The following is a 14,867-nucleotide window of genomic DNA, read 5'->3' as shown; positions in this document are numbered from 1 at the left end:
AACAGCTGAACCCTGAACAGCTTGTAGGAACTAATTATTGGTGAGATGACGGCTGCCTTTATTTAACTCAGAACCTGAACATGAGCCTTTTGATATCTGGAAAATTTTGACTTTACATTTCAAAATTGGTTAAAAAAAAAGCAGTGTCAACTTGTCTAGGGTGGTGTTTTCTTCTGCTGGCTAATTTTTACTAAGATGAAATGACAAGTTTTATTTTCAATCGGATCCTTTATTTGGAGATGGTGGGGGCTCCCTTTGGGCTGTTGGTGTGGGAGTTCAGCTTTCAGACCTCAGTGTGTGTGTGTGTGTGTGTGTGTGTGTGTGTGTGTGTGTGTGTGTGTGTGTGTGTGTGTGTGTGTGTGTGTGTGTGTGTGTGTGTGTGTGTGTGTGTGTTTGTGTGTGTGTGTGTGTGTGTGTGTGTGTGTGTGTGTTTGTGTGTGTGTGTGTGTGTGTGTGTTTGTGTGTGTGTGTGTGTGTGTGTGTTTGTATGTGTGTGTGTGTGTGTGTGTTTGTGTGTGTGTGTGTGTGTGTGTGTGTGTGTGGTGGGGTTTCGTTTTTCTTAAGGACAGGAGACAGTGTATTAAACACAAGATATTTATTTTGTCAATTCAAGTCATGTTTAGGTTGAGTAGCAGTACAATAATATCATCAACAGGTTGAGTCTGAGTCCAATAACACCATCGATGATACTGACAAACAGACAAGTTTAACAAATACTTATCTAATCATGATGAGAGCTCTGGAGACGATGAAGAAGTCCTCCGGTGTGTTGTTACAGAATATTCTGGGTACAGGAAAAAACTTCAAGTACAAACTAGGAAATGGATCACATGTCTTTTTATACCCTAAAGGTGTGACTAGGGGGAGGTATTAACCTGGGCCCATCTGCTTTCAACCAGTTCTTTACGGCTCTCAGTTGGTACGTCATGACCTCCAGACGTTACCAGAAATATCAAGTCGACAGTTTCACAAAACTATTTGATGACATAACATAATCAGTCACGTGACCCCTGTGAGGATCTGCTGCAGACATTCTCTGGATGACCCTGTGCAGAAACATACATTCTAATGTCAGGTACAGTGTCTGAAATGATCTGGCTAGCTGCTTCTGTCAGTGTCTACCTTCTTCAAGGATACCCACAGTCATGCAAGCATTTCCAAATATGGTCAAACAGGAATTATCTTCATGCAGCGTCTTCATGACCTGGAGACATCCTGGGGCCACCTTCACAAGAGCTGAATGATATGACACACACAACAATCCAGATCTTTGGTTCAATTAAATGATATTATTTTGTTATATTATTGTATTATTTTATTGTATTAAAAACTTTCCACCACATGTGTGTGTGTGTGTGTGTCCAGTGTGTGGACAGTCCAGACTCCAGACACCCCTGCAGCCTTCATCCTCTCAGGGAACCGTTTGCAAAGCGCCAATGTGCCGTCCTGCTCAGCGAGGTCTTCCAGACCTGCCACCCAGTGGTGAGTAATGGAACAGCAGCTTCCTGTTCATGTCACAAATACATTCAGACCCTCTGGATAACAGAAAGAGTTCATCTTTGACACAGACGACCAAAGAGGACAGAGCTGCTAACTGTTCAACATGGTTTCAGCCCTGCCTGTCCTACATTTATGCTAAAGAAAGGTTTTGGCCTTTTCCAGGTGGATGTCACCTGGTTCTACAGCAACTGCTTGGCAGACACGTGTGCCTGCAGTGGGGGGGGCGACTGTGAGTGTTTCTGCACCAGCGTGGGGGCGTACGCCCAGCGCTGCTGCCACCAGGGCGTTCCTGTGGACTGGCGCTCCCCAGCGCTGTGCCGTGAGTCAAACTGGGCTCTTGTGTTATTATAGAGCAGTAAGCCGTCCCAGTAAGATGTCCCAGTAAAGAATCACATTAACCAGTTTAGAAAGAACCAGTGAACGTCATTCTCCTGCTGAATCCTTGTTCTTCTCTCTGCAGCGTATGATTGTGAATTCTACAACAAAGGTACGACCCCACCCCCCACATACACACAGACGCTCGTACCCTGCTGCTGCCTGAGGCCGGGGACAGCAGGGAGTGCACACCTGTGCTAATGCTAATGCTAATGCTAATGCTATTGTTAGTGAAAAGGCAGCGTGATTTTGGTGGTGCAGAAGTGAGGAGGCACGAGAAGACACGACTAGAACCCAAAGAGGAGTTGATGATGTCACGAGGGAGGGTCATGTGACTGAAGTTTCACTAACAGCGCCTCCTGTCTGCAGCTCTGGGTAAGGGTCCCTTCAGGCTGACCCCCTTCAGGGACCGCCTGGCGCTCCTGATGGCCAGCAGATCCAGCGGCTTGGTGTTCCTGCAGCGGGGGGACCTGAGCACCGCCGCCGCCTTGGGAGCCTTCTCCCAGTTCATGATGACGCCGGGCCTCAGCAGAACCCGCCCCCACGGTGAGCTGCTGGGGGGGGGTAACAGGCATCTAGCGCTTTCACCAGAACATGTCACCAGAACATTCCTGTGGGGGGGGGGGTCTGTTAGTGTGACCAAAGAAAAAAATACAGAATAAAGAAAACAAAAGTCCAGACCTGAGTCTCCAGGTTTTACATCATCACAATCAATCATCACAATCAATCATCACAATCAATCATCACAATCATCACAATCAATCATCACAATCAATCATCACAATCAATCATCACAATCAATCATCACAATCAATCATCACAATCAATCATCACAATCAATCATCACAATCAATCATCACAATCATCACAATCATCACAATCAATCATCACAATCAATCATCACAGTCAATCCACCTGGCCCGATTTGTTTTTCCTGTGTCTGCGTGGGTTCCCTGTGGGTTCTGTACTGGTTCTCTAATGGTTCTCTACTGGTTCTGTACTGGTTCCCTCTGGGTTCTCTAGTGGTTTCTTTACTGGTTCTTTACTGGTTCTCTACTGGTTCTTTTTGGGTTCTCTACTGGTTCCCTCTGGGTTCTCTACTGGTTTCCTGTGGGTTCTCTACTGGTTCTCTACTGGTTCTCTACTGGGACCCTCTGGGTTCTCTACTGGTTCTCTACCGGTTCCCTCTGGGTTCTACAATCGTTCTGTACTGGTTCTCTAATGGTTCTCTACTGGTTCTGTACTGGTTCCCTCTGGGTTCTCTAGTGGTTTCTTTACTGGTTCTTTACTGGTTCTCTACTGGTTCTTTTTGGGTTCTCTACTGGTTCCCTCTGGGTTCTCTACTGGTTTCCTGTGGGTTCTCTACTGGTTCTCTACCGGTTCCCTCTGGGTTCTACAATCGTTCTTTACTGGTTCTCTACTGGTTCTCTACTGGTTCTCTACTGGTTCTCTACTGGTTCTCCACTTGTTCTTTACTGGTTCTCTATTGGTTCTCTCTGGGTTCTCTACTGGTTCTCTACTGGTTCCCTCTGGGTTCTCTACTGCTTCTCTACTGGTTCTCTACTGGTTCTTTACTGGTTCTTTACTGGTTCTCTTTGTGTTCTTAACTGGTTCTCTACTCGTTCTCTACTGGTTCCCTCTAGGTTTTCTACTGGTTTCTTGTGGGTTCTCTACTGGTTCTCTACTGGGGCCCTCTGGGTTCTCTACTGGTTCTCTACTGGTTTCCTGTGGGTTCTCTACTGGTTCTCTACTGGGACCCTCTGGGTTCTCTACTGGTTCTCTGCTGGTTCCCTCTGGGTTCTCTACTGGTTCTCTACTGTTTCTCTGCTGGTTCTCTACTGGTTCTCTCTGGGTTCTCTACTGGTTCTCTACTGGTTCCCTCTGGGTTCTCTACTGGTTTCCTGTGGGTTCTCTACTGGTTCTCTACTGGGACCCTCTGGGTTCTGTACTGGTTCTCTGCAGGTTCCCAACTGGTTCCCTCTGGGTTCTCTACTGGTTCTCTACTGTTTCTCTGCTGGTTCTCTACTGGTTCCCTCTGGGTTCTCTACTGGTTCTCTAGTCTTCCTCTGCTGGTTCTCTACTGGTTCCGTATTGGTTCTCTCTGGGTTCTCTACTGGTTCTCTACTGGTTCTCTACTGGTTCTCTCTGGGTTCTCTACTGGTTTTCTACTGGTTCTCTGCTGGTTCTCTCTGGGTTCTCTACTGGTTCTCTGCTGGTTCTCCACTGGTTCTCTACTGGTTCTCTACTGGTTCTCTCTGGGTTCTCTACTGATTCTCTGCTGGTTCTCTGCTGGTTCTCTACCGGTTCTCTCTGGGTTCTCTACTGGTTCTCTCTGGGTTCTCTACTGGTTCTCTACTGGTTCTCTACTGGTTCTCTCTGGGTTCTCTACTGGTTCTCTGTGGGTTCCCCAGCTACCTCCCACAACCACAAACATGCAACATGGGTGAACTAGAGATTCTAGAGGGACCATAGGTGTGAATGAGGGTGAGAGTGGATCTGCTGTCTCGATATGGGATGCACCCCGGTCGTCATTGGAATGAGAATTTGTTCTCCATTGACTTACCTGGTTAAATAATGAACTTTTTTTTACTCTGATCAGAAATGATAATGGTGATAATGTACCTGTAGTGAACAGAATACTCTGAAGTTTGTTGTCAGGACAACGGGGATGAGGATCTCTGTTTGGTCAGATTTAAGTTTGGAACATTTGTGCCTTTGGTTTGTGAACTCCTGCAGGACAACGTGAAAACTCAGGAATAATAAACAGCCTTTTTTTCTAACCATAGAAAGGTTCGTTCTCTACAGATCTTTCTAAAGGACTAACTCTCCACACTGATAATCATCTCTGGTTCCTTGAACAGATATATGAGCTGCATCAGATAATGGTTGGTCATTATTAATTTCCAGGAACAAAACCCTGTAAGTCATGGAAATGTCCTTGAAGTCACATGGAACCTTGTGACCACAGTCTCTCTGGTTTTACTTTCCTCTCAATCAGTCACAAAAGAAATGTCTGCTTCAGATTCAGTAGATGCAGGAACTGGAGTGAAAGTATGAACTCTAACCGTATTTCTGTTAGACTCAGAAAAATATCAGTTCACCAACGGTGAAAGGTGACCTGTTGCTCCACCTTTAGTAGGACACACGAGAGTGACATGGCCTTATGATGGTCACCTCCAGAACTTTGAATCTGGTTTATTAACCCTCCATTGGTGGCTGCAGCTCACATCTGTTGTGTGTCCTGATTCCTCTGCTGCTTTGGGATAATGAGTAATCGTGTTTTCCTCCACACAGACACCTCACGCATTTCCTTCGAGGTAGCTGATCGACCAAACTTCTTCCTGTGCGTGAGCCCCAGTGGCCAGGTCAGGGTGGCCAAGTGGGAGAAGACGGAGGCCTTCTGGGACAGAGCCACCTTCGTCCTCCACAGGAACACCTGGATCCCTGGCTATGACTCCCTGGAGTCCCACGCAAAGCCAGGCTTCTTCCTGCATGCCACGCTGCCCCGCCTCCTCCTGCTCAAATACAGACACACCGACGGCTTCCGCAAGGCCACGCTGTTCAAGCTGACAGGTCAGCGCTCTACAGATAAAACCCTCGTCACTAGTGGAGGGGCTCTGTGGCCCTCTGGGCTCAGACTGAAGTATTAGTCAGGATTCAGGACACTCGGCTCCAGTTTTACTTAGAGAAGATTCAATGCAACCTTGAAAAATACAAATGTTCAATATTTGATTCAAATAAAGTTTTAAATAGAACTTAGAATTTCAAAATGTTGAGGAACTCTGTCAAAATAATTGAGATGAGGTGAAATTTTGAGGTGTCTCATTATTTTCAGATTTATTTTGATTTACAGTGGGGGGAAAAAGTAATTAGTCAGCCACTAATTGTGCAAGTTCTCCCACTTAAAAAGAGGACAGAGACCTGCAATTGTCATCACAGGTACACCTCAACTATGAGAGACAGAAGGAGAAAAAAAATCCAGAAATTCACATTGTTTGATTTTTAAAGAATTTTTTAGCAAATTATGGTGGAAAATTATTATTTGGTCACCTACAAACAAGATTTGTGGCTCTCACAGATCTGTAACTTCTTTCAGAGGCTCCTCTGTCCTCCACTCATTACCTGTTTTAATGGCACCTGTTTGAACTCATTAGCACTATAAAATACACCTGTCCACAACCTCAAACAGTCACACTCCATCTCCATTACGGCCAAGACCAGAGAGCTGTCAAAAGATACCAGAAACAAAGTTGTAGACCTGCACCAGGCTGGGAAGACTGAATCTGCACTAGGCAAGCAGCTTGGTGTGAAGAAATCAACTGTGGGGGCAATTATTAGAAAATTGAAGACATACAAGACCACTGATAATCTCCCTCCATCTGGGGCTCCACGCAAAATCTCACAGGGTCAAAATGATCCCAACAACAGTGAGCAAACATCCCAGAACCACACGGGGGGCTAGTGAATGACCTGCAGAGAGCTGGGACCAAAGTACCAAAGGCTCCTATCAGGACCACACTACGCCTCAGGGACTCATCCTGCAGGGCCAGACGTGTCCCCCTGCTTAAGGCAGGACATGTCCAGGCCCGTCTGTTTGCTAGAGAGCACTGGGATGATCCAGAAGAGGACTGGGAGAAGGTCCTATGGTCAGATGAAACCAGAATAGAACTCTTTGGTAGAAACAACTTCTCATGTTTGGAGGACAAAGAATACTGAAGTGCATCCAAAGAACACCATATCTAGTGTGAAGCATGGGGGTGAAACATCATGCTTTGGGGCTGTTTTCCTACAAAGGGACAAGGACGACTGATCCATGTGAAGGAAAGAATGAATGGGGCCATGTATAGTGAGATCTTGAGTGAAAACCTCCTTTCATCATTGAGGGCATTGAAGGTAAAACATGGTTCGGTCTTTCATCATGACCATGATCCAAACACACTGCCCGGCCAACAGAGGATTGGCTTCTCAAGAAGCATTTCAAGGTCCTGGAGTGTCCTAGCCAGTCTCCAGATCTCAACCCCATAGAAAATCTTTGGAGGGAGTTGAAAGTCCGTGTTGCCCAACGACAGCCTCCAAACATCACTGCTCCAGAGGAGATCTGATGGAGGAATGGGCCAAACACCAGCAACAGTGTGTGAAGACCTGGTGAAGACTTACAGAAAACCTTTGACCTCTGTCATTGCCAACAAAGGGTATATAACAAAGAATTGAGATGAACTTTTGTTATTGACCAAATAATTATTTTCCACCATAATTTACACAAAAAAAAAGATAAAAAATCACACAATGTGAATTTCTGGATTTTTTTTCTCATTCTGTCTCTCATAGTTGAGGTATACCTATGATGACAATTACAGGTCTCTGTCCTCTTTTTAAGTGGGAGAACTTGCACAATTAGTGGCTGACTAAATACTTTTTTCCCCCACTGTATTTTTCTCATAACTTTGCAGTGGAAACTTGTTTCCATCGTTACTGATTATTCGTTCTCCCGGGTTGTTTACACTTGAACTTTTAAGACAACTTGTGAGTTGTAGAGACTCCTGAGGCACTGAGGAGTCTGCACTGTTCTTCAGGCCTGAGCCCAGACTCCTTACCCAGTCCTCGGTGTCAGTGGAGGTACGATTCCTGCATCATCCCCTGCTTCAGGACCTGCAGCGACCCGTCGGCTGAAGCCTGCGTCAATATCCCACAGTGAGACCTTTGATTATTCCAGAAACTGTACCAGTCTGTAACGGATGTAGAGGGACACCCGGATCAGGCCTGTTCTGATGTTTGAAGTGTGTATTTGACACCCCCTCTTAGACCACAGTAAACGCACAGTATATAACACTTACAGAGACCCCATTTTTCTTTATCTTTTCCATGTCTTTATTTTCCAAGTTAACCTTCTTGCTTTGGTCTGAAAAATGAGACTTTGCTGACTTTTGTTCTACTCTCTGTACAGTGTGGAGGGCTGCCTCCCGGTCTGCCCCCCACACATGCTTCTGGATGAGGTCACCAGTCGTTGCGTCTACGCTGAAGACTGTAAGTATCCTCTTTTTTAAATTCACGATTGCTAATTGCCTGTTGATGTCTGACGGGGAGCCAAGATAGAGAATCAATCACCAGGATGATGTGAGCAAATCTATTTGGAGATGGTAGAAGTCTTGTGGTTGCTCCTGGTGCTCCTAGTTTAATTTAATTTTTTATTTAATATACTGTTTTTGATCCCCGAAGGGAAATTAAGAAGGCACACTCTAGCTAATGATTCAAACGCACGCATATACTGTATATATTAGTGTGTACAGGCCCCTGTAGCACACACACACACAAGGTGGCCTGTAGGCATGCAAGGGAGGTAGAGTGGCAGGCAGCTCCATGTTGGAGCTGCCTTAAATGAGCAATTTGTAAAAAGGACGGCACCTTGCTCAAAGGCGCCTTGGCAGTGCTCCGAAGGTGAGCTGACACCTCCCACTGTCAGCTCACCTCCGGGTTTGTTTTTTTTTTGGGCGGGAGCAGGAATCGAACCACTGATCTTGAAATCATAGGACGACCCGCTCTACCGCCCGCTTTACCACTGAGCCACTGCCGCCCCCTAGTTGTCGTGAATCTTACCCTGCTCAAACGTACACTGCTCTGTGCCTCTTGAACACACCTTCTTGTTTCAGGCATTTCTGGTCCCGTTGCTGTACAGCCTCAGACACCACCCACCACTCTGCCCCCTCCAGCTGTCACTTCTTCAACCACAACAAGCCCTTTGACCTCTACCGCCGCCATCAAGAGCACCATGCTCTCCACCCCCCCATACGCTTATCCTACCACTAAATTCACTACCAGTCCGCCTGTCTCGAGCACGCAGATCACCTCGGCTGAGGCGCCGCTAAGCCCTGATGAGCTGCCCCACCCCGACACCATCTCTGAAGCCCCATCTCTGCCAACAAGGCGTCCAACTCTCAGGCCTGGGGTGACGGAGGCAGTGTCTGGTTCCAGGGGAACTGAAGCTCCATCCGCTGCTGCAACACCTTCAGCAGCAAGGACAACCAAAGCTGTGAGCGCCACCATTAGTCCGTCAGCCGCCAGCGCCACAAGCTTCACCGTCACGGCTCCGTTTCACCCCTCCTCTACTAAGCCTCCCGATTCACTGCAACAACATTTCACCAGCACTGCAATGCCAGAACTGACCACCAGTTCTGTTGAGGTCCTACACCCAGTAACAGCACCAACAGAAGCTACAACACATTCAGCAGCAGACACTGTGATTATGAGCTCCTTCACACCCAGTCCTGCACCAGTCTCACCAACACCTCTGACTACAGACAGAACTACTGCACCCAGGACAGTCCCACCTCTCTTCACAGAAACCAGCACAAAGTTGGTAACGCTGGAGCAGCGTCCATCAACCACAACCACATCCTCCACAACCTCCTCACCTCTGTCGACCTCATCTCCTGTCCAATCAGGAACCATGTCTTTGTCCGTGGTCGCCTCAGCTGAAACAACAGAATCAGTCACACCAGTTGCCCCGTTCAACACCAGTAAGACAAAGCCATACACAACAGAAACAACATCACACTCTGTTACCACAGCAGAGACTCTGCACATCACACCAACAGAACCAAGAACTTCTCCACCAGCTTCCACAGTACCAACATCAACCCCAATCCGTGTTACATCCACCCCAACTGGTCCGTCTGCTCCGACCTCAGCTGCTACCGATTGGAGAACAACAACAAGGGAAGTCACTGCATTTGGACCCACTGTGTCTATCACACCCGAAGCTACCACAACAAGAGTTCTGCCTCTAAAGATGACAGACACCACAGCTGCTTCTGTCTCCACCTCAGCATCCTACTCGGAGAGAACCTCCTGGTCTCCTGCTGTCCCAACAATGGAGAAAACTTGGACCACAACTTCAAGATCTCCAGAGGCCCCAGAGTCATCCACCATTTTTCGAGTCCCACCTGGTACAACAAAACGGCCTGACCTGACAGGGGATCTCACAAGAACCACAACTCTACCACCTGTTAGGACAACAGAGAGCTTCCTCCATTCTGCATCAACCGTCCAGACGGCTGAGCCATGGCGTCCTCCTCACCTGGAGACCAGTTCTGCCCTGATTCACAGTCCCACAACACCACCACCTGAGGGCGTTTCTGAAAGCGTGGTCCACATAGCCACTCCCACTGAATCTACTCACACGCCTCACCTTCCTGCAACATCCAAACCAGTTGTTACCACTGCAGTCACCGCTGCGGGAATAGTAACGTCACCTGAAATGGTCACTGTGGAAGTGTTAGCCCCAACAACAAGTAAACTGATCACACCCCCAGCTCCACCTATGCCACATGTTACTGAAACACCTTTCTCAACAGTGTCACCAGGAGTTCCACCACATGTTGTTACCACCACCACCACCACACCCGACATCACAGAGATGGAACAATCTGTGACTGGCCGAGTGGAGGCCTCAACAAGAGCTACAACCACCCTGTCTCCGCCTTGGTCTCCTTTGTATACAACCACTTCCACCCCAGCTCGGAGACCTTCGACTGCCACAGACGCAGTTCACACTTCACTGGTGTCAACCGTGACAGCTACACCTCATGCTACCATCACACGGACGTCCACCCTCAGGACCACAGCTAGAGTTCCTGTAACAACAAGAGTTACTTCCAGAATCACATCAGCACAGATGACAACCATCAGATCAGTTACTACGAGGGTTACCATAGGAACAAGGCCCCCAGCCATACCTACCAGAATCACTGCTCCTGTGCCACTTACGATCACACCAAGTCCTGGAACAACAACTGTCTCAACTTCTGCTGGCTCCATCACAACGGCAGCACCCTCTCTTCTGAGCACCACAACTGTTCCAGAGCTTCTAAGAACCATCCCAGAATCTCCTGTCCCCACCACCAGCAGAGAGTCAGCCACATCTGAGAGGTCCACCCCAGAGACCCATGAGCTTCCGTCCATATCCCCACCAGTGACACCTCCTCCTGAGACATGGCACGGCACTCAAAAGTCTGATGTTCTTGTTCCTGCCACGACTCTGGCCCCTTCCACCACCTGGGTTCAGGAGACCGAGCAGGGCAAACTCCAAACAACCACTCCAGGGGTAACAACTTCTCCTGCACCAGTGGAAATCACCAGACCTCCAGCAGACGGGACATCCCTGGCTGTCTCACCTACAAGGATGTGCACTGTGGGTTCATCATTCTGACTGATTTGTTGTAATTATGTTTTCCTACTTTGGAACAGAAGTCCTCAGAGTCAAATTTGCGCTGCAAAATTAGAATTTGATTGATTGAAAAGGCTATTATTAGAAACAAAAAGGCAACGAAGGCAACAAATGATTTGTTGACTAAGGACATGATGTTAGAAGTAGATGATGACTTCTGGTGAGCTGTTCTTTACGTCTCTGACACACCAGTTCATCTGTTTTTGTGAAATCACATTCCAGATTTTCAGTCTGTATTTTGTTTCCATTCAGCCTCCGTATGCAGAGATAATTGATGAGTGTACCAAGTACATCTGCATCAACAACCAGCTCATCCTCTTCAACAAGTCCCAAAGCTGCCCTTTCTCTTCTGAACTTCCAAACTGTGGCTTGCTTGGTTTTGCCATCTTGGTCAATGGAGACAAATGCTGCCCTAAGTGGGACTGCCCATGTGAGCAAAAGACACACCGACAAAAGTCTACGGTCCATTAGTGAATTTCTGTTGTTGTCACAAAGAAAACCAGTGATTTCCCCACACCAGTGATAAGAGGTTTGATAGATTAGCTTCTGTTCGTTCCTCTGTCTGTTCCAGGCCGCTGCTCTATCTTCCCAGATCTGAATGTGATCACATTTGATGGTAGCAGTGTTGCCATCTACAAGGCAGCTTTCTTCATAGTGAGCCAGCTTCCCAATGAGACTGTCAGTGTTCTGGTCCAAGAGTGTCCTGCTGACTCACCAGTAAGTCACTTGTACTTCTATATAGTGATCAAATTGATTGATTGGACTGATTGACTCATTTTTACCTGATTTCTTTCTTTTTTCCACAGCTGCTCTGGAATTTCACAAACTTATGTCTGGTGGCACTCAATATCACCCACAACTCCAACCATGTGATCATCAACAGGCTGCAGAGGAGGGTAGGTCACATGTCTCCTGTGTTTCACTGGGTTCTGGCAACTGAAGTCTGTTAATGTGAACTCCTGATTTTCCTCCAGCTGTACGTAAACTCACGCTACGCAAAGCCTCGGTTCAAGAAGTTTGGATTTGAGATCTATGACACGGGCAACATGTACCTGATCCGAAGTCCGGCGGGTCTCAGGCTGCAGTGGTACCACAGCACCGGCATGATGGTGGTGGACATGGACGTCTCCAGCAACAAACTTCCCACAGTGGGCCTCTGTGGTAAGGGCTGACATGTAGAAGCCCATCTCTACAGCGTCAGTTTGTTTTTTAAGGCTGCGTTGATTTGAGCTGTTCACAATCCCTTTGCTTATAAAAGACTTAATTCACCTCCATGTTAATGACCATGTGCTCTGTGTGTGTGTTGTAAGTAAAGGTTAGTTTGAGACTCTGACCAGTTGACTTTGGAAGGGGAAGAATACTGTCAAAATGGAAAAACTGGATCTGGATATTATTTTCTGTGTCAGAATAACAAGAACGTAGACAGGCACTCACTAGATTACATAAAGTTTAGCAAGCCTCCCCCTCCACATTTAGTCCAAATCAAGGAGTAATAGATGGAAACTGTGTAAAGAGCCTGGTGATTGAAAAAAGTGATGAAAGGTCACTCCAGGGGATGATTGCATGTCTTAGTGAACCCTCGCCTCTCACACCACTTCAGGTTTTTGTGATGGGGACCCAAGAAATGATCTTACTTTGGCCAACGGCACCACATTGGACACTGACGATGATCCGGCTACTTTCATCACCAGCTGGCAGGTACCCAACACCACCAGCTACGTGAGCCACGCCCGCCGCCGTGACCTCAACTGCTCCATAAGCGACTGCTCCACCTGCCTGGCTATGCTGGAGAACCAGGCCTTCTCTCCCTGCCACATCTTTGTACGTTACGTCATGTAGATTCCATTTCCTAAATCTGAACTAAACTCAGGCTCAGAAACCCAGAAAAACAGCTGTTTATCAAATAATTCCTAAAAACAGACAATAATTATTAATATACCTTTTAATTATGTTGACTGAATCTTTATAGGTCCCACCGAGCACATTCTGTGACATTTGGGTACGAGACGAAGAGTATGTCAACAACCAGTGTGTGGCGCTGGCGGCTTACGTTGCTTCTTGCCACAAATTCAACATCTGCATTGAGTGGAGGAGTGCAGATTTCTGCCGTAAGCATTCTGCCTGCTGATGGAACATTAATGAGTACTGTCTCAATAATAAATGATTCCCTGAACACACACTGAAAAGTTGAACCGAACCACTGGTGACTCAGCTTCTCCCCATGTTCCCCTCACGTCCGCGTAAGTTCCCTCTAGATTGTGCAGCTTCCTCTCCCAACCAAAGCATGCAATAAAGGGTTTGCAGCTCCAAGTTGTCCGTAGGTGGGAATGGTTGATTGTCCTACGACTGACTTGTCCACGATTTACTCCAAATCTTGCAATACACTCCAGTCCTGCAACTTTGCAGAGGATTAGGGTTACAGAAACTGAAACTGACAGATGAACTCAAACTCAAGCATGTTGTTGTCTTCCTGTAGCCTTCATGTGTCCCGACGCCCTCCGGTACCAGGCCTGTCTACCGGCCTGCACGTCTCAGTCCTGTCCCAACCACGACTTCGACTTCGACCCAGATGCCTGTTCAGGCCTGACGGAGGGCTGCGTGTGTCCTGAAGGGATGCTGCTCCACCGACCTTACTCCGCCCTCTGCATCTCACCTGAGCAGTGTGGTAAGATGTCTATTTCATGACCAAAGTGTACAATCGCAGAATTTTAGAGGGTGAAGCTTGCCTTAAAGTGACACCATAATTGTTCACTGGCATTGTTGGGGACATCCTGCTGACATGTCTCGGTGTCTCCAGCCTGCACCGACAGCGCCGGGGTTCCTCGTGCTCATGGCGAGGTGTGGAAAGCCTCGGAGGACGCCTGCTGCATGTACAGCTGCCACAACGACACCGTCGTCCCAGTGGAGTACGACTGCGCCAACATGGAGGCACCGGTGTGCCACAGGACCGGGGAGATGATCATTAGCATGGCTGATGACAACAGCTGCTGCCCGCACAAAGTGTGTGGTGAGTCCGGAAACTTTAGTTCTTGACCCAAACTCTGTTCCCTGACCAGCTCAGCTCAGAGATTTTGTTAGCTTATTCACTGAAAGGTTTTCAAAAGGCCATGATGTCGTTTCTGTGTGCAGTGTGCAACCAGAGCTTGTGTGTGCAGCTGTCTCCTGAGTGTGAGTCTGGAGAACAGCTGGTGGCGTATTACAGACAGGACTCCTGCTGTCCGGACTACGTCTGTGGTGAGTTTCGCCTCCGATCACAGGAGCGGTGACCATCAACCATCCACTGATAGATATTCGGAGATGTTTTCAACTGGTTGGGTCCGCCTGTTGTCACAGTGAAATTCAGATGAATCCCCGAAGTATTTCTGGAGCTTTAATGACTAAAACAGAAAAGTCGACATAAATGACTCCATCACATATCGTGCAACATCTGTGGATGCCCTGAGTTCACAAACATATTGGAAAATATTTATTTACCCTGAATTTTAACTGAAAAATTCACTGTTTCCTCTGAGCTCAAAGAAAGGACTGAGCGTGCGTTGTGTCCAGCTAACGTTTCTCTGGTGCGTGTGCAGACCTGGGTTAGGGTTAGGGTTAGCCACCAGCCACCTCTGAAGAAGTGACGGCTGACAGTCTGAGTGGTCATTCACATTCCTTTGGTTTGCTGCTGTGCGTTTCATCTGAGGCTCCAGAAGCGTTTGTCCTGAGTAGATAACTTACCTCAGGGAAATGAGGCAGTGTTCCCTACACTGTGGTCCCGGTGTGGACGGTG

At 47.5% G+C, this 14,867-nt stretch overlaps 1 protein-coding gene across 1 annotated transcript in view; it reads left to right on the top strand.

Annotated features, from left to right (window-relative positions):
* Positions 1-14,867, top strand: part of otog (otogelin) — a 61,835-nt gene that overhangs the window by 30,010 nt on the left and 16,958 nt on the right. Inside the window, exons 26-42 of the mRNA XM_068315749.1 lie at positions 1,366-1,482; positions 1,663-1,819; positions 1,961-1,987; positions 2,245-2,421; positions 5,170-5,448; positions 7,449-7,566; positions 7,820-7,899; positions 8,523-11,062; positions 11,351-11,528; positions 11,670-11,815; positions 11,905-11,994; positions 12,073-12,259; positions 12,699-12,919; positions 13,068-13,206; positions 13,575-13,763; positions 13,896-14,105; positions 14,228-14,332. Coding sequence (XP_068171850.1) covers positions 1,366-1,482; positions 1,663-1,819; positions 1,961-1,987; positions 2,245-2,421; positions 5,170-5,448; positions 7,449-7,566; positions 7,820-7,899; positions 8,523-11,062; positions 11,351-11,528; positions 11,670-11,815; positions 11,905-11,994; positions 12,073-12,259; positions 12,699-12,919; positions 13,068-13,206; positions 13,575-13,763; positions 13,896-14,105; positions 14,228-14,332 — 4,960 coding nt within the window. The remainder of the gene's footprint in view (positions 1-1,365; positions 1,483-1,662; positions 1,820-1,960; positions 1,988-2,244; positions 2,422-5,169; positions 5,449-7,448; positions 7,567-7,819; positions 7,900-8,522; positions 11,063-11,350; positions 11,529-11,669; positions 11,816-11,904; positions 11,995-12,072; positions 12,260-12,698; positions 12,920-13,067; positions 13,207-13,574; positions 13,764-13,895; positions 14,106-14,227; positions 14,333-14,867) is intronic.

This window comes from Antennarius striatus, chromosome 1 (assembly GCF_040054535.1).
Source record: "Antennarius striatus isolate MH-2024 chromosome 1, ASM4005453v1, whole genome shotgun sequence".
NCBI classification, from domain to species: Eukaryota; Metazoa; Chordata; class Actinopteri; order Lophiiformes; family Antennariidae; genus Antennarius; species Antennarius striatus.
The sequence above is the reverse complement of the archived record's forward strand: the minus strand, read 5'-3'. Positions and strand labels throughout refer to the sequence as shown.